This window comes from Gallinula chloropus, assembly GCF_964237585.1.
Source record: "Gallinula chloropus genome assembly, chromosome: 16".
Lineage (NCBI taxonomy): Eukaryota > Metazoa > Chordata > Aves > Gruiformes > Rallidae > Gallinula > Gallinula chloropus.
This window is the reverse complement of record NC_140101.1, coordinates 3,755,906-3,781,451: the sequence shown is the minus strand read 5'-3', so window position 1 is coordinate 3,781,451 and position 25,546 is coordinate 3,755,906. Positions and strand designations below refer to the sequence as shown.

General features: G+C 51.1%; 1 protein-coding gene across 1 annotated transcript in view; it reads right to left on the bottom strand.

The window, feature by feature from the left end:
- LAMA5 (laminin subunit alpha 5) overlaps positions 1 to 25,546 on the bottom strand; it is a gene marked incomplete at its 5' end in the record, with an annotated part of 88,676 nt that overhangs the window by 44,081 nt on the left and 19,049 nt on the right. Inside the window, 4 exons of the mRNA XM_084271712.1 lie at positions 1,329 to 1,426; positions 1,886 to 2,056; positions 2,311 to 2,429; positions 6,211 to 6,328. Of these exons, the coding sequence (XP_084127838.1) occupies positions 1,329 to 1,426; positions 1,886 to 2,056; positions 2,311 to 2,429; positions 6,211 to 6,328 (506 nt within the window). The remainder of the gene's footprint in view (positions 1 to 1,328; positions 1,427 to 1,885; positions 2,057 to 2,310; positions 2,430 to 6,210; positions 6,329 to 25,546) is intronic.

The following is a 25,546-nucleotide window of genomic DNA, read 5'->3' as shown; positions in this document are numbered from 1 at the left end:
CCTGCGGCTGTCATACATCAACCTGAAGAGACAGGATGCATGCAGAGGGACACACTGCACCTACTCAGAGGGGTGGCACAGAATGATGTTCAGGAATGATGTTCCTGACAGCTGGGACCCATGACATGAAGGGACAGTGTGCCCGAGCCCCAGCTGCCTCTGCCACCCCTCCTGTCACGCAGCATTACGGCAGGTATCACCAGGTATCCACGCTACATCAGGGAGACAGAGGGGTGGGATGAGTGCCCAGCAGCGCCTGCTTCAGCAGGAAGGCTGGACACAGCTGCTGCTAGAGCCCTGGAGAATGGCAGCTTTTCACCCATCGCTCATTTTCTCCAAAGAAAGTATCACATTTCTGCTGACTCCTCTGGGCTCCTGGGCACAGCAATGCTATGAGAGGTTCTGTTTTGTCCTCATGTATCCTGAAGGGCTTCACAGATGTTACATGCTGACTGTACAAAGCACCCAAGTAGGAAATGTTTTCTCCTCCCAGCAAGTGGGATCTGCTCTGGGTGAAGCACAACAGCTGCTCACAAACATGTGCTGCAACATTAGAGCACAGTTAGGGGCCAGGAGCAAAGATGCCAAATGCATCCCAATGAGAGTGGAGGAGAGGAATTCTGGGAGGCAGAGATAGTCGCTGGCAGAAGGGGCACTGAACAAGGATCTCTCCATCCTCAACTTTCCCTCCCTTCCTTGGAGAGTCCTGAGCCATCGATATATCCAAGAAATGTCACTGAGTTCCTTGGTTAAAGAATCACTTTGAAGAATCAGGAAGCCCTTCTGCCCTGGTACTTGGGTGTAGTGCACATCCAGCAACACTAAAATCTACAACAACCCCAAGGAACTGTATGTTCAAACGCTTATGAACTTCCCTTTGCTAGAGTTTGGCGCCCTAAGGCAGAGTTGCTTACCAAAATATCTTTGTTTTAATATTTAGCAGCTTTAAACTTGGCTGGGGCTCACTGGAATTTTATTTTAGAAGATCCAAAAGCTCTACATGATCCTGATGAGAAAGAGATGTAAGCTTCCCTTGTCCAGCTTAACCTACACATCCCCTTCATGAAGGCAGCATCCAGGCTGCAAACAGATGGCTAAGAAGCAACACTTTATGGTTTGAAGCAGTTCTTTGGCATTTCAAGTTGCCAAGGCGGATGGGGAGAGTCCTGTGAGCCAAAATGTAACTGCTTTGCATGCTCTTGTTCCTTCACAAACAGCATTTGTTTAGCTACATACATAACCAGGCTATGGTTCTCCTGAGAAGAACAGGACAGCAGAGCCTATGATATCTTCAAACACTTTTACACAGATCTGGGACTTTGACGTACCTGTAAGGGTCATTAGGGTCTTTGGCATCACAGACATCTGCATGGCCATGGCAGACGCAGCGCCCTCCAATGCTGATATCTTTGATGCTGTAGTAGTACTGGAGAGCACAAGAAAAGTTGGTCATTAGTATCTTTATGAATAAGCTTCCCAAGTGCCCTACTCAGGATTCAGCAAGTCAAGTGATGTGTCGGGCTATTTCCCCAACAGTGACAAGCTGGACCTTGTAGGCTGCAGCATCTGCCTATGATAAGACCTGCCAGGGCTAACAAAGCCCATTAGCTACAAGCTGGTTCTCCCAGTGCAGCCAAAAAGCCAGGTGATACACCAAGAAGCTTTCTCCTGGTTTCACACCATTGGTGCTAAGCTCAGTCCTTCCCAAGCAGCCTCCAGCTCCAGCCACGGCCAGCGTGGTAGATGCCTTCAGCTTGGGGAGCACAAGTAGAGAGAGAAGAAACCCTCACAAGCAACATCCAGGGATGTCTCCTCCCCAGAGGAGGCACATGAAGTCTTCCAACACCTCCACCTCATAAGCAAGAAGCATCAAGGGCTGCCTTACCCTCCTTGTCACTGTCGGGTCCCTTAAAGCTTTGCCCATCAGGTGCCCCAGCAGAGTGTTTGTCTGCAGGAAGCGCAGTCTGATGTTGGTGGCTTTCGTGAAATTCCGCAGAAGAGGAGAGTAGGAGAAGTTCATGGCTCCTGGGCGCCCATTCACCAGAGACACAACGATCTGTGAACACAAGGAGGGAACACATATCTGTGTAATCCTCTGAGAGGGCAAGAAATTAATCCCTCCCTCAGCCAAACCCAACCTTTGCTTCTCTTCATGACATGTGAGTCAGGTCCCTGCTGGTCTCTTCATCTAACTGAGAAGTTTAAGTGGCATCCAAGAAGTCAGGAGGGAAACAACTAGTAAGAGTACCTACAATCACTGAGAAACCCTGGATATCCTGGGGTGTGGGGGGGAAACGTGGAAGGGCTCACCTCCCCATTTTCCAATGGCACAATGCGGGAGTATTCGGTGGTGCAGATGGCATGGTCATCCTTGGCAATACGATCCACGGTTTGCAGCCCAAACTTCTCAATGCAGTCCCTCTTGGAAGCTGTTCATCAACCAGAGATGAGAGCAGTAAGAAAAGAGGAACAATTCAGAGCCCTGTGTTCATTTTCCCACACGGATCAGCACGAGGGAAGGGTACGTACTCTTTGTTAAGCATTTACTACACAGATTGCTTTGGATCGTTAACCCTGGTGCATGTACTCCACCAAGGAGAACTTACTCTGCTGTGAGAGTAATAGGCACGGTCAGGAAATCCCTCAAATCATCTGCCTGTATTGAGTTACCTCAGAGGCAGGAGGTGAGAACAGGCACAGTACCTACTGTGACCACCTTCACAGAAACCCATCTCAATTTCAGCATCTCAGCTCTAACCCTGGTTGGACTTTGCTGCCTTGCTGGCACTGGATTTGTCACACCACTTCTGCTGAAGTGAAGGGCTGTTTGCTGCTACAGCTTTGCTCCAGGCATAGGAACTTGCACTATCACGTTCATGTGGCTCCTTAACCTCTCTGATAAGTCCCAGAAAGCACCCCAGCACAGAGCCGTACAACCACAAGCCCCAGCCAGCACTGCAGCATCTCCCACACACAGGCTGGACACAGAGGTGTGAGGATGGGGCTTGTGGTATTTGGGAGAAGCAGAGTGACTGCCTGCAGGACATATCCTTCTCCCACCTTACTCTGAACTCCATGATCACCCTCAAACCAATGCAACAGAACAGAAATGCTCAAACCACCCCAAACCACTCCTTGGGGACAGGGACCAATGGCTGCTGCCACTAAGTGGCAAAGGCAATGCAAGGCTGGCTAAAGCCAGGGAAGGCACAGCCAGGCAGCCACACTGCTGGCCTGCAACCTGCTTTGGGGACACCGCACCCCAAGAAGCTCCTTGCAGCTGCAGGAACACCCTGTGGCTTCCCTGTACAGCCATTCCCACACATCCAGCACCCTCATCCCCAGGATGTCCAACATCCCAGAGCAGGCAGAGCCAGCCAAACCAAGTGAATGTGCTGGGGCAGTTTTGGATCTGGTTGCACAGGCAGCAAGCACATTTAAAACCTACACAGTGCTACTCTCAGGCTACATCCCTGGAGCTGCATGCCTGGGACACAGGCTGCTGCTCCTTCCCACCTGCACTGGGAGCTCTCAGCCATGTGTGCTGAAGCACATGTTGCTGCAGCACTCCTGAAGGTGTTTTCATAGGGAGAAAAAAAGAGGAAGAGGCATCTGACACAACCTGCTGCTCCTGCCAGCACTGCTCAGCTCACTCAGGGAGCTGATGGGGAAATGCTAGCCTAATGCATAGGAATAATCCTCCAAAATCTGCTGCAAGGTGCATCCAGAAGGCATGTCCCCCTGTGTTGTGTGCTGCACGGGCAGGCTAAGCCAGACAGGAGGATGGGGAAGGGGGGGGGAAGCACAGAGAGCTTCTGCCTCCCCTGCCTTCACCTCTGCCTTGCACCCGCCCACACCTCATCTCCAGCAAGGTGGCACCACTCCACGAAACACTGTTTTGGCAACAGCAGAAGCTCAGTTGCATCCACAGGAGGATGGTGTGGAAACATTAGCACCAGATCTCTCTGGCTGCCAAGCCTCACCGGGTGCTTTTCTAAAGGCAATTTATTCTGAAGCCCCAGGCAAGGAGCCTGTCACCACTGGCTTGAAATGATTGATTTCCAGAGCACTGTCGTGGCTGGGCACGGAGACAGGATGCTCAGCAAGAGCAGCTTCTTGGGAAAACCAAAAAAATTCCTCCAGTTATTGCCAATCTACACAACAGCATGAGCCAGGATGCTCTATCTCTGAGCTAAAAACAAGTAACCCATCAGCCTGAAACCACAGCTATGCTGTGAGGAAACAGCAGACCGGAGGAGAACAGGACAGAGCCTTGTTCTGCACTGCAGCTGCCTTCCCTTCCCCTCCACGGTGCCACTGCCCAGCAAAGCCAGATAAAAGGGGCTAATCCTGCCCCCTGGTCCTGCACAGTGTGATGCCCTGGGACACGAGAGGCTCTGCATGGACAGCTGGGACTGGGCATCGTTCATATCCTGTCCCTGTTTGAAACACTACTTGGGGAACCCTTCACACAGATAAAGACCACCATAAATCTCTCCCCAGAGCTGCTGCTTCTCCTTTGGTGGCCAAGGAAAGCAGGGTTCCTCCCCGCTGCCATGCACGGAGGATTCACATTGCCACGGTCCCTCCAGCCCCCCTCCCTGAGACAGCCCATCAGCTGCACGGACAGATGCTTCCCCCGAGAGTCATTTCTTCCCTCCACCCACAAAGCTGAGCCCAGGCACTCCAGCAGCCTGGCTGGGGAGCACAGGGCAGCCCAGGGAACCGAACAACTCCCACAGTGAGCTGAGCCAGGGGCAGGGAGGACAGTGAAACCCCCAGCTGGGCTCGCTGGTGCCCTTAAGGATGCTTACATGGCCTCTGGCTGCTTTTAACCCTCTTGCTGAACTGACCAGCGTTTTTATTAGACCACCTACAGAATTCCCCATGTCAAAAATAAACCTCCACAAAGGACTAATGGTGTGAGCCAATCTGGTGGGTTTTGTAGCCCCCACCTCTTGATTTCCATGGGAATTTTCCACTGGGCTGTGGCACTGTAGGTTGCTTCTTGAGGGGAGTGGTAGCAGGGCCTGATGCTGCGGGAGGGAATAGGACATCACAGCATCACCACTGCCTGCAGAAACAAGCAAGCAGGGGGAAGAGGTCCCCGCTCAGCCCCAGCCCATGCAGTAATGTGACTGTCACAGGCCCCAAGAGGCTTTGGAGCTGGAAGGGAAATTCTCAGTGATAAAAAAAAGCAAAGCAGGCAATTTGACAGCAGCGATTCCTAAGCAGCACACAGCCAAGGGGAAAACATCCATGCTAGAGGAACTGCCACACTAAGGCAACACAGCAGGAGAAATGGCTGCAGCTCTTTCCTGTTGCACAAGCAACAGCCAGCAAAGCCAAAGCATGGACGGGCAGAAACATGAGCCTTTTGGGGCAGCCCAGGGCAAAGCCTCTGAGTGCTCCAAGGTCCTTCCTCAGCAGGTTTTAAGTTCTGGCTGTAGACCTTAATTCACATCTTCTCCCAATTACTGCCACTGTCTCTGGGCGGGGACTGGTGGTTAACAAGTTCCTCAGCATCTGGCTGCCCACAGCCCCTTGGGGAAGAGAGATCTGCACAGCCAGCTGTTTCTGAAGGGAACAGATTTTAACCAGAGAACAGGCAAGCCAAATGCACAGACTGGACCTCTGCAGCCACTCTTTCCAGGCGGCTGTCCCTGATCCCATCCTGCACAGTGGCAGGACAAGGGTCCTGGGCAGCAAGTAGGCTGCGTCCCATCTCCAGTGCTGCAAGTGCACAGGGCTGTTTTCTCCCTCCAGACTTGCCTGCAACAGCGCCCAGTTTGCTTCTGGAGAAGAGGAAACAGGCCAGTTTGGATACAGTACAGGGCAGAGAGAGGAGGGCAGGGAGGAGGCGATAAGAAATCTCATGTTCCAGACCTACATCAGCAATACCTGATTATTAACAATGGTGTCAACCTCAGCATCTGCCCAGATGTAGGTGAGCAGCATTTTAAAAACACAGATTTAGTCTCCAAAAGCCAGAGCTCTCCTGCCCTAAGGTGCACCACAGCTCCACTCAGCCTCTCTGACCCAAATTTCACAGCTGTCCTGGGCAGAGGAAAGAGAGGATGTGCACCACATTGCTGCAGTGGCACAGGGACAACTCAGAACCCAGCCTGTGCTTGCACAAAGAGCTGTCTTCACTGTGGCCTGGCTGCATGACACCGAGCTGCAGCTCCTTTGTATCACGGGCATACTTACAGGCAAAGTACTGCCAGGGCTTGTAGGTAAGGCCAAAGTCAGTAGATCGCTCTAGCACCCAGAGGTCCGGGCGAGGGGAATTGGCAAATTTGATCAGGACATATGCCACGTGGAAGAGCTGAAAGAAAGGAACACAGGGTTAGTTGGCTGCTCCAGGCATCATAAAACCAGAGAGAGCTTAGTGGGAACCAAGCTGAATGAAGGAGCTGGCACTTTGCAGATCCTGCTGCTCATGAGCAGCCTACAGAGCAAACCCATCCGTATCTAAAGGGATCACGATAGTGCTTGGCTGCTGGTAGGAGCCAGATAGGGAGCTCAGCTCCCACCGGCCTCAAGGCAAACAAAGCACAGACTTGGTGGCTACAGGCTGCACTGAGCAGTTGTGCTGCACAAGACCTTGGATTTGGCCTTGACCTGAGGGCTGTAAACCACCTGTGAAGCTGTTCTGGGGTCACAGGTGACACCCCAGACTGCCAGCCTGGAAATATCTGACTGCACCTTGCACACAGCAAAGGGGGCTCAGGAGAGATGCTCAGGGTAGAGGGAGCTAGATCCTCATGATCCTATTGGATTTTTTTTGGTTTTTGCTTCATTTTGGTTTTAAAGGCTCTCTACAGGGCAGCCCTCCCTGCTGGAGGTCCCTGCAGGACCTCCAGCTTGAGCCCCAGCACAGCTCCTCTTCCCCAGGTGCCACTGGGAGCAGGAGACCCACTTGGCTTCAGCGCAGCCCTAACACTGGGCTGCTCCCATCTGTCTGGACACTGACACGTGCACGCACAACCCCTGCCAAGAATAAAATAAACGTGCTCTTTTAAAGAGCTGAAATGTCAGTGCTAGAGAGAAACAAAAGGCCCAGCAGAGTTTCCCTTCGCCGGCTGGCACGGGCTCGCTCCAAGAATCCCCACTCCATCATCCTGTCACAAAGTGATATTTAAAGGCAAATAAAGTTCTCTTATCGGAGAAAATTCCTAACGTCAAAAACAGCCCAAAAGGGAGTTTAGTGCTTGAAAAGCAGAGATTTATAGCTCAGGAGTCCCTCCTTCATACAAAGCTGGTGCTGTATGAGCATACATCCCCCCCAAAGACCAGAGGGACCTTCTACACGGGCAGGAAAAGGATGGCTCCGTGCCTGCCCCAGCCGTAACCAAGGGCGGGAGGGCCAGAAGAGCAGCCTGCACCCCAGCCCTGCCCCAGCCACACACAGCCTCGAGCTAGAGGGCAAGTATTAATAATAACACACCTCCAAAACAGCCCTGACAAGCAATAGGCTTAAGGGGAAAAAAAGAGACAAGGAAGAGGCATTTCAATACATCAAGTCATCCATAAAGTGTGTCTTGCTGTGGCTGCTCAGACGAGGGGGTCTGAGCACTGCTGTGCGTGTGTGGAGCAAAAGGATGAGCACAGCTCTGCAGATCAGCATCAGGTCAGTCTGCTCCTCAGCAGGACACACAGACAAAAACCTCCTTAGGCACCTGCTGGATACTCCTCTGGCTCTGGGACAGCCTCTCCTCCCACTTATCAGGGATCGCTTTGGTTCCCACCTACAGTGAAGGGGGCTCTAGAGAGATGCTCAGGGTGGAGGGACCTAGATCCCAGTGGCTATCCACGTGATCCTGCATATGAGACTCAGCTTTTTTTAAGAGGACGAACACTTTCTGCCCCTTCACCCTCTCAGCAGAGCTGCTATTTGCTCGCAAAGGCCAAGAGGCTTCAGCTCAGGCAGCTGCGTTCTCTGCAGGACCAGGTCTCACAGCTGAGCATCTGCCTCTTGACACAGGGCTGAGTACCAGCCAGTGAAGTTACACCTTCACTGTGCTGTAAATCCTCCCACAGTTTTACTCTACTAGGGAATAAATGAATGCTGCTGCTGGAATCTTGCATAGCCTTTAGCTGAACAAGGTGAACAGTGGCTCCAGCATACCTCCTACATGTGTTCTGGTCTCAGGCACCAGGACAGCCCGGGCTCTGAACAAACAGCAGCTACAAACATAAAATTAGAACTATGAGGTACATCCTTCCCTCCTGCATTTATCGCCAGCTACAAGTCAGTAAATCCCATGGACTTCCTGGGAGGTCCTCCTTGCTGTCCAGTTTCGTGCTGGAAAGAAACATCCTCAAGTCCAAATTCTTCATGTGCTTCCAGTTCTCAGAAGTCCCCAGCCCCTGGAGAGCATGGGTTACGGTCCAGCTGTATCGGTGCGTGGTGAGAGTTGGGCTTTGCTCAAACACTCAAACTCGATGCAAAACCAAGCCCAGGGCTCAGTGCCACACAAAGTGCAGGCAGCCAAAAGAAGAACCAGCACTGCTAGTTGCAAGCCCTGGTCTACAAGCTCCCAGGACAGGGGAGCAACAGGGTCAGGCACTTTTCTCCTGGAAAGAGTCCAGCAGAGGACCACAAATATGATTAAGGCCTGAACCATCACCCCTACGAGGAAAGGCTGAATGAACTGGGGCTGTTCAGACTTGAGAAGCCTGAGAGGGGATCTGATCAATGTTTATAAACATCTCAAGTGTGGGACACAGGGGAAATGGCCAGCCTCTTCTCAGTGTCTGTGGGGAAAGGACAAGGGGCAGTGGCCTCAAGTTGAAGCACAGGAAGTTTCATACCAATATGCGGAAGAACTTCTTCACGGTGAGGGTGACAGGCTGCCCAGGGGGGTGTAGAGTCTCCTTCTCTGGAGATATTTAAGACCCATCTATCTAGCCTAAAGACTAGAATGCTAACCTTTATCTTTTACTGCTGGAAAGAACAAGAACCTCTGGGTGGACATTCAGCCCCTCAGCTGAAGCCCAGTTCCAGTATCCCTGCTCCTGCTCTCAAAGGCAAACACAATCCCTCTGCTCTGCACCCAAACTAGCACTGCTGTGCCCTGCTGAGACTCCTACTGCATTTTATCCCAGCTGTGACTGCAATTTTGGGACATAAAGAAGCCAGCCAACTTGCACACCCACTCCCTGCAGCACACTAAGGGTCAGAAGACCTTCAGGAGTCTGTGACCGCAGGGAACCTGAACCTGGGACAGGACAGGACCCACATCCTGGTATTCAGAGGGGTTTCTATCACATCTGGTGAGTCCCCTACTCCTCCATGCAACATCCTTACCTTGAAAGATATCACAGCCTGCTGGAAAGAAAATTAAGGCAGATTGCCTGCTTCAAGTGTGTCTGCTGAGAAAGCTGAGATACAAAGACAGCAGCAGCTCCAAAAATAGAGCTGGCAGAAAAGCCAGACTTTTCATTCCATGTTTAGTTCCTGTACAGCTCTGCCCAACCAATATTGCCAGAGAAATGGTTGGGTTTTTTTTTTTTCCAAAGCCTTTATTTAGCTCCTATTATCAGTCAGATGAATAAAACCCTCTATGCTCCCAGCCTCTTGGCATTTTTTTTTCCCTTCTCTAGGGAGGAAGGAGGTGAAGAACCAGATTGGATGCACACACTTGTCTGCAGGCCAGCAGACCCCTTGCTCTCACCACCTCTGAAAGCAGGACACCTTAAGCCAAGAGCATCTCATCCTTCAAACATCACCTGGGAATTCATTAAACAAGTTTTCAGCCAGGAAACTCTGACAGGAGTATTTGAATTAGCAACCCACTTCCTTTGAAGATATCATCATCCCTACATCTAGCTGATGTTGCCGTTAGCAGTTTTGAGGCATGTTTCCTTAGTAACAGTCACTTGCTCTGCCCCAGTGCCTGCAAGGATGGAGCAAGTCTGAGATCCTGGAGAGGACGATGGAGATGAGGGCATTTCCTCCATCTCCCACCCACTCCATCCCTTTTGGTGTTTGGATGGTGGGCAGCTTTATCCAGTGTCAAAATCTCATGAAAATAAAATTCTGATTACTGCCCAGTGCAAAAGTGCAAAGATTTGAAGGGTAAAACCAGGATGCAGAGAGGCAAGAGAAACGCAACATGTTCTCCATCCATCCATCCATCCATCCATCCATCCATCCATCCATCCATCCACCCACCCTGCATAAGCAGCACATGACAGCAAACCTGCACATTTCTCTTCTATTCCCTCCCTTGAGACACTGATTTCAGTCAGCTCTGGGAGGCACATGAAGAAACAAGACATCAGGCTGCACCCAGCCACATCCCATCTCACTGATGCTCCTCCAAGGTGCCATGGAGCAACATTTACTAAGCTAAACAAGTCTTTGTGTTGCTGCAGTATCAGTAATTACATTTTACAGACAGCAAGAGAGCCCTTTTTCGGTCCTCTGACGGAAAGGTACGAGCAGGCTGTGCTGGACAGGAGCCACGTGCAGCTCTACTCCCAGCCTCAGAGCACGCAGGAGTAGTTTGTAGAGTAAACCACTCTCTAATTTTACGTAGGACAGATTTATTACCTTTGGCATTGACTTGTTAAAATAGCACCATGCAAAAACAAAGCAGTTCATCTCTTCCCAACCTCTGCTGAAGATCCCTGCGGAGCACACGTGTGGAGAGCATTGCCAGAGCTGCTGTATTCCTGCTTGGGATTTCCTGGAAGGATTGGATGGACCAGGCAGGTGCAGCAAAACAGCACAGTGTTCAGGCAATAAATCCTGCTCTTTTGGGGTGCATGAGGCCTCTTGGATACACACAGCATGGCCTGGGGCAGTGGCCAGCCCAAAGAGCTTCAGCACATGAACCGCAGGAACATTTCTGGGCATGCTGCACCCCAGCCTGGGTCAGTGTGCAGACACAAAACCTAGACTGAAGCAGGGAAAACAGAAGCAACAGCAGATGAGCCATTTCAGAACCACAGTGTGTTTGGTTTTTTGGGTTTATTTTTATATTTCCCCAGAGCTTTCAAAAATATCGATGCTTTTGCTCCCTCCCAAATACATCCATCCCCTGGCACCGCTTTGGTTAGATACCACAGCTGCAAGCACACCTGGCAGACACAGCAAGAGTCCAGAGCCTGGAGAGGATCATCAGTCCCCAGCCCCAAAGCAAAAGCAGCTCTCCAGGGAGCACAGGTCACCTCTGCCCACAGCCCGAGCACCAGCGTGTGAGCAAGCGGGTGGGCAGCTGCTGTGGGCACAGCGAGCACATTTTGTGCTGGGAAGCACCCAGCAGCGTGGGCACCACATCTGCTCTTCCCAGCAGTGGCAGAAGCTAAAGCTAATAAGCAATCAAGCCTCTCCACGGACCTTTTATCCCTGCAAACAAGTATTTGGAAGATGAAAAAGCCCCAGGGAGCCAGAGAGCTTCTGGCTTGCTTTGAATTTCTCTAGGTCAGTGATCTGCCCCTTTTGCAGCTTTTGCCTGTAATCATTTATTCCACCGAAGCGATGGCTTCACTCATTAACGGCCTCGCTGCGCCCCTGCTGAGCTTCCGCTGTCCCACGAGCGGATTTCTTTCTTCCCAGCCCTTACCTCTAAATCCCTTATTAAAATCTCTCCTGTTTGGCTGCTGGTAGGCGAGTGCCCATCGTTTATTTTCAATCACACAAGAACTATTTCAGCCCTTCCAGGCAGCAGAGAAGGCGCTTCCCCTCCAAGCAGGCACGGCTTTTTGTTCAGTCATTTTTGTTATAAAATACCCAAGTCCCTGACACCAAACCAACCCCTCCCTAAAAGTTCCACAACAGTAAGTTTGAAGGAGGGGCACGGACTGAAACACACCCTTTCCCCCACTCCCATCTCCCTTTTTTACTCACAGCATCTCCTGTCTCTGCCACATGTGCCTGAGGTGGGTGTAGGTAACTGGAGGGGTCCAGCAGAGCAGAAGGTGGTCAGGACTAAAGGGGAAGGCTTCAGTCACAGATAAGGACTTTGCCCATACTAGGCTTTCTCTGTGCATTAGGAGATAGCCTGCACTTGGCTGAGACTGCCTTTGCACTTTCTAGGTTGAAGGGAGAAAGTAACCCCTTAGAGCCAAGGCTTAAACATTCATCTTTTAGCCCAGCCTTGAACTAGTCCGCCCTTGGGAAGGGCTAAGCAGGCTCTCCTGCCATGACAAAGCAGACAGCCTTGGGCACCCCATTAAGGGGGGAACACCAGACCCCAAGGCCAGCCCAGCCTGGGAGCAGAATGAGACCAGAGAACATGGAGAGGAGTGGGTGCAAGGTCCCAGGAAAATGTCCCCACTGTAATGAGTCACTGGCAGGATTAGCAGCAGTTCCTATATGGGTGGAGGGGGTGGGGGGTGAGGTGTCTTCCAAAATGCTGTGGTCCTCCCAGTAAAATACGATGTCACTTGAAAAGAGGGGTAGGGAAGAAAGTGGCTCAAAGAAGGAAACTGGAAAAGGAACATCTGTCTGCTGAAGGGAAGGTGCACCAGCAGACAGGAGGGCTTCAACAGCTGCAGCTGTGAAACACTGGTGTGCTTGGGCAGTGCTATATGATGCACAGAAGAAGCCAGAGTGTCTGCAAGCAGCTTCATGTAGATAGGTGGGCAATGAGCAGGTGCCCCCGAAGGGCTTGGTATCATAGGGGAATTCAACTAGAAGTCACCCAGATCCAGACAGCTAAGTAAATCCAGCCACCTACACGATAACGGCTTTGAGCAGGGAAAAACACACCCCCACATTGTCTCAGGGTTGATTTTCAAGGGCCCTCGGTCCTTTGCTTTAACTCTCTTCCCTTGAACTGGAGTTTGCAACTATTTTGCCAAAATGAAAGGTATACCAGCAAAACACTCTAATAATCCCAAAAGACACAGAAAAACATGCTTCTCTATAAATAGAAAAACCAGGGAGATCCTACTTGCTGATACTAACTGCTGTGCTTGCATCCTAATCCTGAAATTGCTAAGAAAAAGCCGGATTGGAGGGATGGCATCTGACAGCAGTTATCCCAGACAGGCAGAAGCAGCGCTCTCTTCGGGGAGCTGTCAGTTCACACAAAGGGGAGAATTATTTTTGGCAACTAATGGGAAAGATCTGACTGTTTCTAATGCCAGCAAGATCTCAGAAGGCTAATAGGAAAAAAAATATTATAATAATAATCTTGGAGTGGCCCATTTGAGCCTGATAAATCATATGCAACCAGGACCGCTCTGGCCTGGAAGGCCGTGACCAGGCCCCATGAAGGGCTCAGCGCCTTGCTGCTCTCTGCAAACAAACCTTGTCAGTTCACTTCACTGTGTCCATCTGGGTCATTCTCCAACACTCCTGTTCACGCAAACAACCTCCCCCAAGAGCGCCTCACCTGCCTCTGCTCAGGGAGCAACCTCACACCGACATGTTGAGGACATACCTAAGGCCTCACCGGGCACCTGCTTGCAGAGGAAGAGCAGGCTCAAAGTCAAGACCTGTAATACTTCCAACAACGACGGCCCTGCCTGGTACCGTCTGTTTACTGAGCTCCTAACAGGGTAGAAACTACGACCTTGAGCACTAGGAAAAGAAAGAATCCCATTAAAAGCCCTCACTCACCCCCCCCCACCAGCCAAAGACAACATCACCACGAGAGGATCTCGCCAGTCAGAGCTCAGCACTGCTTTCGATCCCTTTCATTTCCTCCAAGTGTAGTTTAACAGCTCACAGCTAATTTGGTTAACCGTTCACCCAGAGCACGTGTGCCAAGGTGCAGGGAATGAAGCGCCCACAGTCACGCACTGCTGGCCTTGAAAACACAGGGGGAATCCGTGACATTGGCAGCAATCACAATGAAAGCAGGTGGTTAAAACACATCACGTTCCAGATCCAGATGTATGGGCACAGCTGGGAGAAAAGGCAGGTCCAGCAGAGCAGAGCTCAGCATCTCTGGTTACTCAGGTCCTCGGGCTCCACCTGTGCTGCAGCACGTTCACCATGAACCTGGCTGGGAGAGCAGAGGGCTCTTATGCACAGCTCCTCCGAACCCACCATCACCAGTCTGGGGCAGGCACAGCACAGTTTGAAAGATGCAAAGTATCTGCACCCTCATCAATAAAAGTCAAGGAGAAACCTCTGTAGGTCTGCAAGCAGAGCTACCTCCCCCCAGCCAAGGGCTCCCACACATCCAGGCAGGAATTTCAGCAAGCACCAGGCCAAAATTCCTCAACTTCAAACAGCTCCTTGCTAAGAAATCTAGCCTGACCTTTCATGCTGCTTCCTTTCTTCCACCCCACAATTAAGCAGCAGCACCGCACAATCATTGATTTTTGCACAGTTTCTGTGTGGAAGGAGCATGGGACACTAAAGATGAGCTTGGGAGTGCTGAAGGACATCACTGTGTGGCATAGCAGGTGCCATCTACATCATACTGCTGGTGTCCAAGCTCAGTGAACACCAGTTCTGGTTAAATTGTACCCCAATAAAGACAGGGTGCTAGCAGTGAGAAGCTCCTGAAGGCGTTTCAAAGCAAGCAAGGAAACTGGCACAGTCAGAAAGGAGAGTCTGCAGGGTTTGGACTCCATTTAGGTCCAAACCAGGCAGAAAGGAAGCTCCCATGAGATGGAGTGCTTGCCAGTTTTCAAAACCATCCTTCAAGAAATTATTTTGGTTTGAAAACACCTTAAGCATCCCAGAGCCAGTGTGACCCCACAACTGGACCCCATAGCTCACCCTATCTCCCCATCATCACTCTGCCTTCAACACCTCTCAAATCAGGCAGTTAAAAGAAATCCACAATGTGGACAGGCAGGAGACCTCTCTCCATCAGGTTAAGAAATCCCTATTGAAATATCTCCAGCTTCCCAATAAGCTGGGGTGGGAGGGTAGAAAAATCACGACAAAATGCACAGTGATGAATTCTTCCTCTTTGGAGAGGTGTCAGACATCACAAGATGGATTCATGGAACAAGAATGCAGGGGAGGAAAGGTTGTCATTTAGGCCAGGTATAAGAGCAAAATCCTTTAAATGAACTAAGATTAAAAAAATTAAAATTCAGTGAAGTAATATACATGATGTCATACAGCTCTGAACATGGTGAACTTGTACCTAACAGGTGCTCCAAATTGAGCCAGAAGCTGTTTGAGGTACACCACATGCCCAGCTGTCTGTGCAGAGTAGCCAGGGAGAAAAATAACCATCCTGACTGGCAAAGTAGTTTAGATTTCCTTGAACTTTCCAGTCTGCTGGTTCACCTGTAACCTCTGAAGTGCATTATCTCTACTGGCAGGGTTTACTCCAGCCGTTTATTGTTGTCTTATCTCCAGCCTCTTCCTGCCCCAGCTTCAAACAGAACACTTAACATTACAGAACAATATGAATGAGCCTTAAAAAAAAACCAAACCCAAAACTATACGTATCCACCAGTCCAAACTCTTTGCAACCTGGCTGCCCAGCAGGCTTGCAGAGATTGGATGGGGTTTTGCATGCAGAGATGAGGAAAGGCAATCCCCCCTGGCTGATAGGGACAGGATAACTGGAATTCCCCAGTGCCTGGCACGCAGCTTGGAAAAGCACTGGCCAAACCAGACAGACCTACCTGCTAACTCACTAACCTCAAGCTAGGCAGCATGTACAGGATTTGTGAGATGCTTTTATGAGAAAAGGCAAACACATCTCAGCTCTGTCTGTGCCATAAAGCATGGTCTACTCCCAGGTACGATGAGCTGGTTAAGCTGCCTGCCTGCAATCCATGGTGCATCCCTCTTAGGATAACAGCCATGCAGGACCTGATTCCTGCTGTTGCACTTGAGGGCACTGAAAAGCATCTCCTGCAACCACCTTCTCTGGCCAACAAGCTTGTATCCCAGAGAGGACCCTTCCTAGGGATGAGTGTGACAGTATGGTTCTCCTGCTGCTCCCACCTTTGCCTGACTTTTCCCTGTAGGTCTGGATTAATTGATAACCATTGGTGATGATTTTGAGGTCTGCATTCGTCTCTCAGCGATCTCAGGAAGACAGATAACACAATGACATGCATCCACAACTACCAGGAGAAATCTCTGTACTTGTCCCACCATCAAGGCCCATCCCCAGCCACAGACAGCCCTCTCCCTCAATAGCACAGCAGGATGCACAGGCAGCCAGGCACTGCCAAGATGCCCTGAATACCACCTGAGCTGCCCCACTCAGCCACGCACGGGGCAACAAACCCTGCAGTTCTTTTCCTCTACATGTTTAAGAAATAAGCAACCCAAAAAGCCCCAAACTCCCTGATGGCAGCACGTCCCACACAGGCCAGGACTCATGAGTCACAGCCAGAGCCCAGGCTGCCGCTGCAGGGTTTTTGCGCAAGCCTCTATCCGCCCAGGGAAAGCGGGGCTGTGACACCAGAGGCTCCTTCACCAGAGACAAATGTAATCTCCTGAGATAAAGCTTGTCTGTGGTGAAAGGAAATTGGCAGTGTTGTTCCAACCCAGGCCTCTGCTCTAAGTACCTTTGCACCCCCATCTCCTGCGCTGCTCAGACCCAGGGGTCATCACCAAGGCTGGGGCGACAGCAGAGCCCAAGAGTAAATCACTGCAGCAGACTCCCCACTGGCACATCTGTCTTCTGCCAAACAGCCCTCCCTGGGACTGACTTCACTCGACCCTTTAGACTCACTTCACATTTCCAAGAAGTCACTGTCCCTCATTGCTATTCGCTCATTGCAGAAGCAAACTCAAGAGCCCTATCCATCAAAGCCTGATTCTAACGAAGACCAGCATCCAATTAGCAGTCCCCCAACTGCCTCATTGAGGGGTTCTGAAACCTAGATGTGCTGCAGGCTGTTCACCTACTCTGGTTACACTGTGAGTCTCTTGCAAAGCAGCTTCGAGGTCACCCGGGCTATTCAAGTCCTGTGTTATTTTTAGGGCTCCAAATTATGCAGGGATATCCGGGAAAACTTCACAGATCTAATCCAATTCCCACAGAGTTCAAGCTCAAATTGTTCACCAACTCATTTTATCCTCCAGGGTTCTTTCTCTTAATATTTGGCTTATGCCCTCCTACTTTTATTGGTATTTTAATTCTTTTTTAAAAAAGTTCTTATTGAACATTATTTTAGAGGGAAAAACATGTCACGGTCTTTACGGGTGGAATAGATATTTTAAAGCATTTCCCACATTGGGAATTAACATCCAGAATATCCAAAAAACCCCATACACATCCTGCCTCTCCAATTAGCTTTGGGCTGTTATCACAAAAAATGGGAGAGAGAAAAAGGATGGAGATTATCTTTAAAGGCACATAGGCAGGAGGGACCACAACAGGCGATTTAAACTTCAAGTTAGTCTTTGTGGAGACAGCAGTTCCAACACAAACATTTGGTAACTTGTCCCAGTCCACAAGCAGCACTCTTGTCCATCCCCCATGGATATCTGTGTGCCTCTGTACATCCCCAACCACCACACGGGTTCCTGGGAGCTGTTTGTCCCAGGCACAGAACAGGGACCAAACCAGAGACCTAGGGAAACCTCAGCTCTGTGGCTCAACCACCTTCCCACCCGCTGGGCTACTCCTTCCTTTCCTCTCCAAGAAATTTTCTAGCTCTGCTCTTTCAGCCACCCTAGGGCTCAGGCTGGCAAGCTGGCTCAGATGCTTTGGAATTTCTCATGGTCCACTGCAAAGTTTTCAGTATCTTTTCCTCCTACACCAAATTATCACTTACAGCATCAGACAGGGCTTATTCCTGGCTGTGCCCCTCTTACAACACCACTTCTAGTTGAGCTTATTTAGGTAACTGGTTGCTGTCAACTATCAATGACAGTCCTCTCTCCATCTCACAGCGCAGTTCTGGGAAGACCCCCTCAGACCAAGAGCACCACAGTCCCTTGTGGCCAGCCAGATGTAGTGACTGCAGACTGCAACTCCTGCAATGCCCAAATCCATATTCTCCAACTCCACAGGCACCTTGCTGACCAAAGAGGGAAGGTATGTACCTTGAGCAACCTAACTGCCTGAGATTATCTGGAATGACTGCAAGATGACATCTGGCAACCCTCCTGTTTGTGGATATGCCCCAGCCACACCAGCCTGGCTAGGACCACTGGAAGCACACAAGCTGGAGCATCCTCACTACAAGCAAGACCAACACCAGCCAAGAAGGGAACACGCCATGAAGCTGGAATTCACCCCTCCTCCTCCTCTTAATCCAAAATAACCCCATGGCTGGGTCATCGGGCTCATCCAGAACGCGACTGCTCTGGGGTCAGGCGAGGAGAAAGGAGGCGTAGGCTGGAGATATGCTGTGAAGGCAGAAGCATGTCTGCTGCAAGCAGGAAGGTTAACACAGTGGGGGGTGGGGGGCTAAGGATTGCTAGTGACTTCTGCTTTGGCTTTTTGTGGGGTTTTTTTTTGGCTTTGGGGTTTTGTTTTTTTTTTTTTCAATTAAGGCAAAGCTGCCTGAAGGCAGAACCAGACACTTGGTTATTGGCTCTATACCCAAGTAAAGTGACTGTGCACAGCCCAGGGCCAGCTTGCACTAAGGCAAGAACACAGTGACCCCCCTGGCCCATTGATAGTGCTGGTGTTGACTCCCCACTGCAGCCAGCTCAGCCTGCTGCGGTGCTGAAAACAAATGATACTCACTCAGTTGTCTACAGCATGTTGTGTTTTGATGTATTTATTGCCACCCCAGTCGGAAGAAAGAAACATTTCTCTCTTGGACATGATGAAGAACACATTTCCAGTACTCAACAGCTGGAAGCTGGAAAGGTGGCCAAAGAAAATCCCCAACTTGTGTTTTGTTGGTCTGGGTTTTTTTCTCCCTTTAAAGTAAGCATCTGGAAAACTTGTTTGCTGGGGAAAAGGAACCCTCCCAAGCCAACCCAGGGAAAGAGTCAATTAAAACTTGGTCACAACTCACAGGCAGGAGCTGATGCGATTGTATCGCGACTGTAACATCAACAGTGTGTTCTCTGCCTGCCCCTGGCAGCCCGACTCTGTCAGGACGAAGAGAGGCTGCTCTTGTTTAATGAAATGCAGCAACTCCCCCAGGCAGAGAGCTTCAGTATGGTTTCCATCAGCTGCAGAACTATCAGGGAACTCTTTAATCTCCACCGCCCACCTCTTCAGATGAAGGTGATCGCTCTGGGTGATGCTAATGCTATCCCAGGGAGGAGGAGTGTACCCAACAAGCTTCAAGCTGGCACTGGGACTGGCTCCTCCAGCCCGAGTCACAAACACCACAGTGGCAATGACAACCAGCACACATATGTGCAAGCATGGGTGCAAAATACTGCTTGGTCCAGGCCAGATGCTCACACAGCTGGGGAAACCCTACTCTTTACACTCTCTACACCAAGCGTACCACAAGGTCTGGAGCCAGATTAAACACCACAATTAAACATCACCAATTAAATGTCACAAAGCAGCAGTGGGAGGGATTGGGGCTACATGTTATTTGCCAACAGACCCATGCCCTTGATCATGCCTGAATCCCAACTTAAAGCTGGTGCCAGGTTGCCAAACCTGCCTCCAGGGTGGGGAGGCCACAACAGGTCTGGAGGGGGGATGGGGGTGTGGGGGTGCTCCCCAGGGCAGCATTTCTCGTCCCCACACCTCCCAGAAAACCCCACTGAGAGGGTGCTTTGCCGAGAAGTGTGAGCAGCTGCTGAGAACAGAGAACTCTCTGCTTTGGATGGGCTGCCTGGGAAAACGCTGCTCCTCCAAATTTCATGACAGGTTCGAATTCTTTTGGAGGGAGGACTAAAAGGGGGTGTTTTTAAATAAGTGCTGTGTTATTGTAACTAATAACAGGAAATTAATGGCTCGCTATCCGGTGGGACAGAGGGCAGTCCTGCTGGGGCACGCTGCTGACTCCCACCATGGCTGTATCCTACGTGCCAGCTGGACAGCACAGGCTGCCCAAAGCACCAGACACCCCTCAAAGGGCCAGCAGCGGGTACCAGGGAAGAGGGAAGCAGAACTCAACACCCAGCCCTTCCACACACCATCTCTCAGAGCTGTGGGGTGGATGAAGCCCTTAAGCCTTTGTCTGGGTGTGTTGCATCAAGCCTGGACGCCAAAGGCACCTCCAAAATGAAGCATGCCAGCCACCCTCCACCTTGGGAACAGGCAAAGACACTCATCCCTCCCCTTTCTGGGTGCCTGGCTGTCATGTACCAGCCCCAGGGAGAGAAAAAGCCGCTGCTGGCAAACACAAGATATTTCTCTTTGAGAACCAGAGATCACTTGTGCTCTTCTCCAGCACTCCGTTATCTATCTCAGCAGGCAACTGGGCTTTGCCAGAACAAACAGGACATCAAATAAACAACACAGTAAGACAAAGCATGCTGCAGACACGTGTGGTCACTCTGCTCTTGAGCCCCACTGGCTCCCACATCTGCAGCTGCTTTGCTCTGCTCGCCAGCAAGCCCTGTGCTCCTCCAGCCTGCCCCAGGGCTGCCACTGAGGTACTCTGCCACAGAAAGCAGGTCTCACTGCTGACAGACAAGCCCAGCTCAAATGCAACAGCTTCACTTAACTGAGGACTGATGCTCTCAGCACAGCACCAGCTATCATGCTCAGAGAGGTTTCAGCACATGAAGGAGGAAAAGGCCAGTGGCAAACAGCATCACTCCTGCGTGTGCTGCATGAGTACCAAGCCAGAAGCAGCACTAACCCACCTGCTCGCACATTTTACACCCAGTTTCAGCCAGAGCCAGCCCACACTGGCCCCAGTAGCCAGTATTGGAGGACAAGACACAGTCCAAAACTCCTCCAGCCCAGCGGTGTTCCAGGTCATGCTCTGAAGCCTCAAAAAGCCAGAATCAAACCTTGATAGCTTTGGTGACCATTACACAGGTATGCTTTATTGCAGCACTGGGCACCGCTCAATCAGCTGCATCATTCAATCAGCTCCTGACCCACTTTCACATCCGAGCAGTTTCTATTTGCAGACAGCGGGGAGCTGTGCCACGGCACCCAGCCGTGCTGCTGGCAGGGCACCTGCCACCCCCCCCTCGCTCCCTTTTGGCAACCTGAGCCAGAGCAGCTATGCCACAGACGCGTTCACATCCTGCCCTGGCCCTGCGGGCACAGAGGCACGCAGGACAGGAACAGTGACCCACACCAGTGCTCACCGCGGATGTTGGGAAAATAAACCCCAAAGCCCGTCCAACACCAGCAGCAAAGGCAGCGTCCCAGTCTGCATGGCAGCCGTCTCACGTTTCCTCCTTCCCGGTGCTGGAGGTACATGGTAACTGATCGGTCCCATCACTGCAGAAATCCAAGCCCTTACCCCCCCAGTCCCAGCCCAGAAAATATCACCATGGGGATTTACCACCCCTCGACGCAATAAAAAAGGACTGCAATTCAAGTCCTAGTTATGGACACAGCGTGAGCACGGGATTACAAAGTCAGCATGTCCCAAACACCTGAGGTGTGTCCCCACTGCAGAGCCACAGAACCACCGGCACCACATGCACACATGGCTCATCTCTGTCAGGCTTCTAGATTCCCTCTGTCATTTGGGCAGGGGCAGCATGTATTCAGGGAGGTGTGTGGGGGCCCTGCACTGCTACTGATCACCCTCTGCATCCATGCTGCTCTACAGAGCAAGACTGAAGCACACAAGGCTGGTGCTTTGGAAGTGGCAGTAGTGCTATTGCAGCACACCATGCTACTACTAGATTAATGAGAAGCTTTTAACAACCTGGTGTTAACATCCCAAAAGCACCTTTAGAGCAGCCACATAACCTCTCTCCTTCACCCAGCACTCCCAGTTGGAGAGGCAGGGACCTGGCAAGTGCAGTTTAACCTTGAACACAGCACATGTACAGCATCATCATAAACACCACAGGGCTGAGGGTAACAAGAGGCTGCTGAGAGGAAGCTGCATCCCTGGGCAGGATGCACTAACCCAAGCAGCTCTGGCTCACAAGCTGCCAGACAGCCGTACTTTGCAGTCCGAGGGAGGCTGTTGTGCTGTACAGCCCTGCTCTCAAGGGGAGATTTATAAATATTTTCCAGGGTAAACATTTGTAAATAACACCTTTCAACTTGCCCGGGACCAGATTCTTGATCTCCTGTTTTCATAGAATCATAGAATTGTAGGGGTCAGAGTTGTCATCTTCAAAAGGAAGGGAGGCCGAGCCATTCATACAAACAGGGTAGCTACAAGCAATCCACACTGTTTGGCACTCGTCTCCAAAGCTGTTGAGGTGGGTGTTTATACTAAACCGTGTGTCTACCAGGCACAGCCAAAGCCTCCCCTGCGATGCCTCCCAGCACCGTTCCCAGGCACCGGGTACACCGCCCCGACAGCCTCCAGGAATCAGATCTGCGTGGGGAAACGCGATCCCCCCCACACCCCTGCTGCCAAGGGACAGGGGTCACATTCTGCTGAGATCACAGCAAAGCAAACCGGCATCTGACTCTGAGCCTCACGGTTCATGAAATCAATATACAGGCCGTGGTAGTAATTTCACCTCCCCTGCTCTTTGAAGAGTTCCCTCCCTTCCCCTCCGCTGGCCATGAAACCAGACTCTGGGTGGTCCCTGCCAAGACTAAATTGCCTTGTTGAAAGCCTTAGCAAAAGAAAGTTCGGATGCCTTATAAACTGAGCACAACCCAGAGTCCTAAGCAACTAGTTGCACATTAGTCAAAGGGTATGCACACCCACAGAGGTTTGCACCACATCATGCCTCACCCAGACACACCCCCATTGCACAGGTTTCCTCCAAAAGGGCACATGAAGATGCAACTCTCAGCACCATGCCCCAGACCTTCAGCTCTGGCTGCTGAATGGGGCAAAGCAGCTGTGGAGCTGCTGCCCCTCACTATGGATGGTAACCCCCTCCAGACACAAAACAAGTCTGTGAGGAAGCCAAACTCCAACACCGTGCTCTCCAACTCAAAGGGTTGACAAGCAAGTAGGATGTCCTTCAAGGAACAGCCATAAAACTCATGGTTTCTTCTGCAGCTTCAACCACAAGAGGGCAACAGCATCTACAGATGGACAGACGGACACCTGCACACACAGACACCTGCACACACATGTACACGCTCACAAGGCTGATCCAGAGCCTGGGGGCTCCCAGGAGGTGATGGCATGCTGCAAAGCAGCTGCTGAATGCTTACTCTAGGAAAGGAAAACAAAACATGGAAGCAATCACAATACTTCTCATCAGAAACAGTAGTTTCATGAACTGGGTGGGACACCAGCCACATTGTCCTTGCACAGAGTTACACACATGGCAGAGCATGGGGGGTGCTCAGCTGGAGACACCGACTGCATGGACAGCAAAGCCCAGTCCCAGCATCCAAAGCACACCAGGCTGCAGAAGTGGGTATGCTTACTGGTCCCCCAGACTGCCTGGAATTAGTGAAAGCCCTTCCCATGACTTCATGGTATCAATATTCTGATCTAGTTCTGTTGTGCTTAGCTCTGCTGAGGCCACATCTTAAGTACTGTGTCCAGTTCTGGGCCCCTCACTACAGGAAGGATGTTGAGATGCTGGAGCATGTCCAGAGAAGGGTGATGAAACTGGAGCACAAGTCCTGTGAGGAGCAGCTGAGGGAACTGGGGATTTTTTGTCTTGAGAAAAGGAGGCTGAGGGGAAACCTCATTCCCTGCAAGGCAGCTGCAGAGGTGTTGGGGTCGGTCTCTTCTCTGGGGTGCCAAGTGACAGGAGGAGAGGGAATGGCTTGAAATTGCCCCAGGGGAGATGTAGGTTGGAGATCAGGAAGAGTTTCTGTGCTGAAAGGGCTGTCAGGCACTGGGACAGGCTGCCCAGGGGGATGGTGGAGTCCCCATCCCTGGAGGGGTTTAAAAGTCATGTGGATGAAGTGCTTGGGGACATGGTCTAGAGGTGGGCTGGGCAGGGGGAGGCTGTGGTTGGACTCTATCTAAAGGGTCTCTTCCAACCTAGATGATTCTTTGATTCTAAGGGCAAGGCAGAGAGAAGGGGACAGACAGCAGAGACAAGTACAGACACCCAACAGCAACATCTGAGTTGGCCTTCAGCCCCTTACACTGAGCAGACATCCACATGAGAAACCACAACTTTGTGCAAAATAAACAAAAAAAACCCAAAGCTTCCTTGCAGAGACCTCAGCAATCCAGAAGGACCCAAGGTTCTCCTGCTGCTCTCAGTCTCTGTAGCCACACAGCATCACTGCAAGGCTGCTCAGCCTCTCCTGCTCCCACTGCCCAGCCCTGGGAGGAACAGAGATAAGGGGAGTACTACAGAAAACACGAGGGCTTAAAGCTGTGATCTAGTGGAGATAAAAGGTCTGGGTGTGTAAGCACACCCACTGAAATAAAGACCACCACTGAAAGAAGGGAAGGCACGTGTGGTGGCATGTGTCCAGGGTGAGGGCACAGCACAGGTATGTCATTTACTTGGGAGGTTCAAAGCACATTTTTAAGCAGTATCTAGCTGCACTGCCATTTTTATGGCACCCCAGCCTGGTGAAATACTGGCCTGTCATGGAAGCAGCTCTCTGCAGATGGCAGGTGGATGTCAGGGCAGCCCAGCACAGGGCAGAGTAAGAGGGGCCCAAAGTTTAAACAAGCACCTTGCTCCTCTGCCCCATAGCAAACACTTGAGCACATTGGGCAAAAAGCACCAAAGAGGGAAACAAAGCAATGTAGGTGTTACCTGGAGCACCCACCTGCCATCCCTGGAAGCAGACCTGCTTCACTGCTGGGTGAGCTACCTACCTTCATGCTGCTGTGGGCAAGCTGGATTCCCTGCTGCATCTGTCAGTGCAGAGGGTTGGTATCTGCCCTTGGTTCACACTAACGGTGGCACACAACTGATCTGGGATTTCTTTGTGCAGCCCCACCACCTCCAAGGAACCATCTCCAGCACTCATGCTGTGAGTCTGAGCTGCAGTCTGGATCAGAAGTGTGGTGGCAGAGACTTGGCACTGGGCTGGGGCAAGAAGACTGCAGGTGTAAAACAGGGTGTAGAGCAGCATCCTCCTCTGGGCTCATGCTGACAGCACCATGAACCCCGACTTACCAGAAGCTCCTGGCCTGCTGTTCTAACATGCTCCTCTCTGCAAATACCCATGACCAAGCTTGTCTGAGAGAACTTGGCTCACTGGCTGAAGGAGGCAACAGCAAAGCAGCAGGGGGATGAAACAAGGAATCAACCAGACAGAAGAGTCACATCTCCAAACAATATGGGACTTGCCGTGTCGATGGGCAATCCCACCTCAGCACCAAGCTCAGAGAGACGGAGGGAGCATCCCAGAAACAAAACTGGGATGACTGGGGCTCTGCAGAGCCCACACCACTCCTACCCAGTAAATCTGAACCAAGATTCCAGCTGCCAGCCACAGGCATAACGTAAGCCAGGAATAACATTTCCCTGTAGCCCTTACCCTGAACACACAATTCCCCAGGCTCTTTAATAAGGCATATTAATTTTTCACACTGTTAAGGGGAAAGCAAACAGCTCAGGCATTTCTGTTCCTACATTAGGCTGTCAAGCACATTTGCTGCGTATCTTATCAGCACAGCTCAGCAGCCTTTCTAAGCTGTTTCAAGACTTTGGCCTTCAGAAACCTGGAGAGGGGGGTGGAAAAACCCT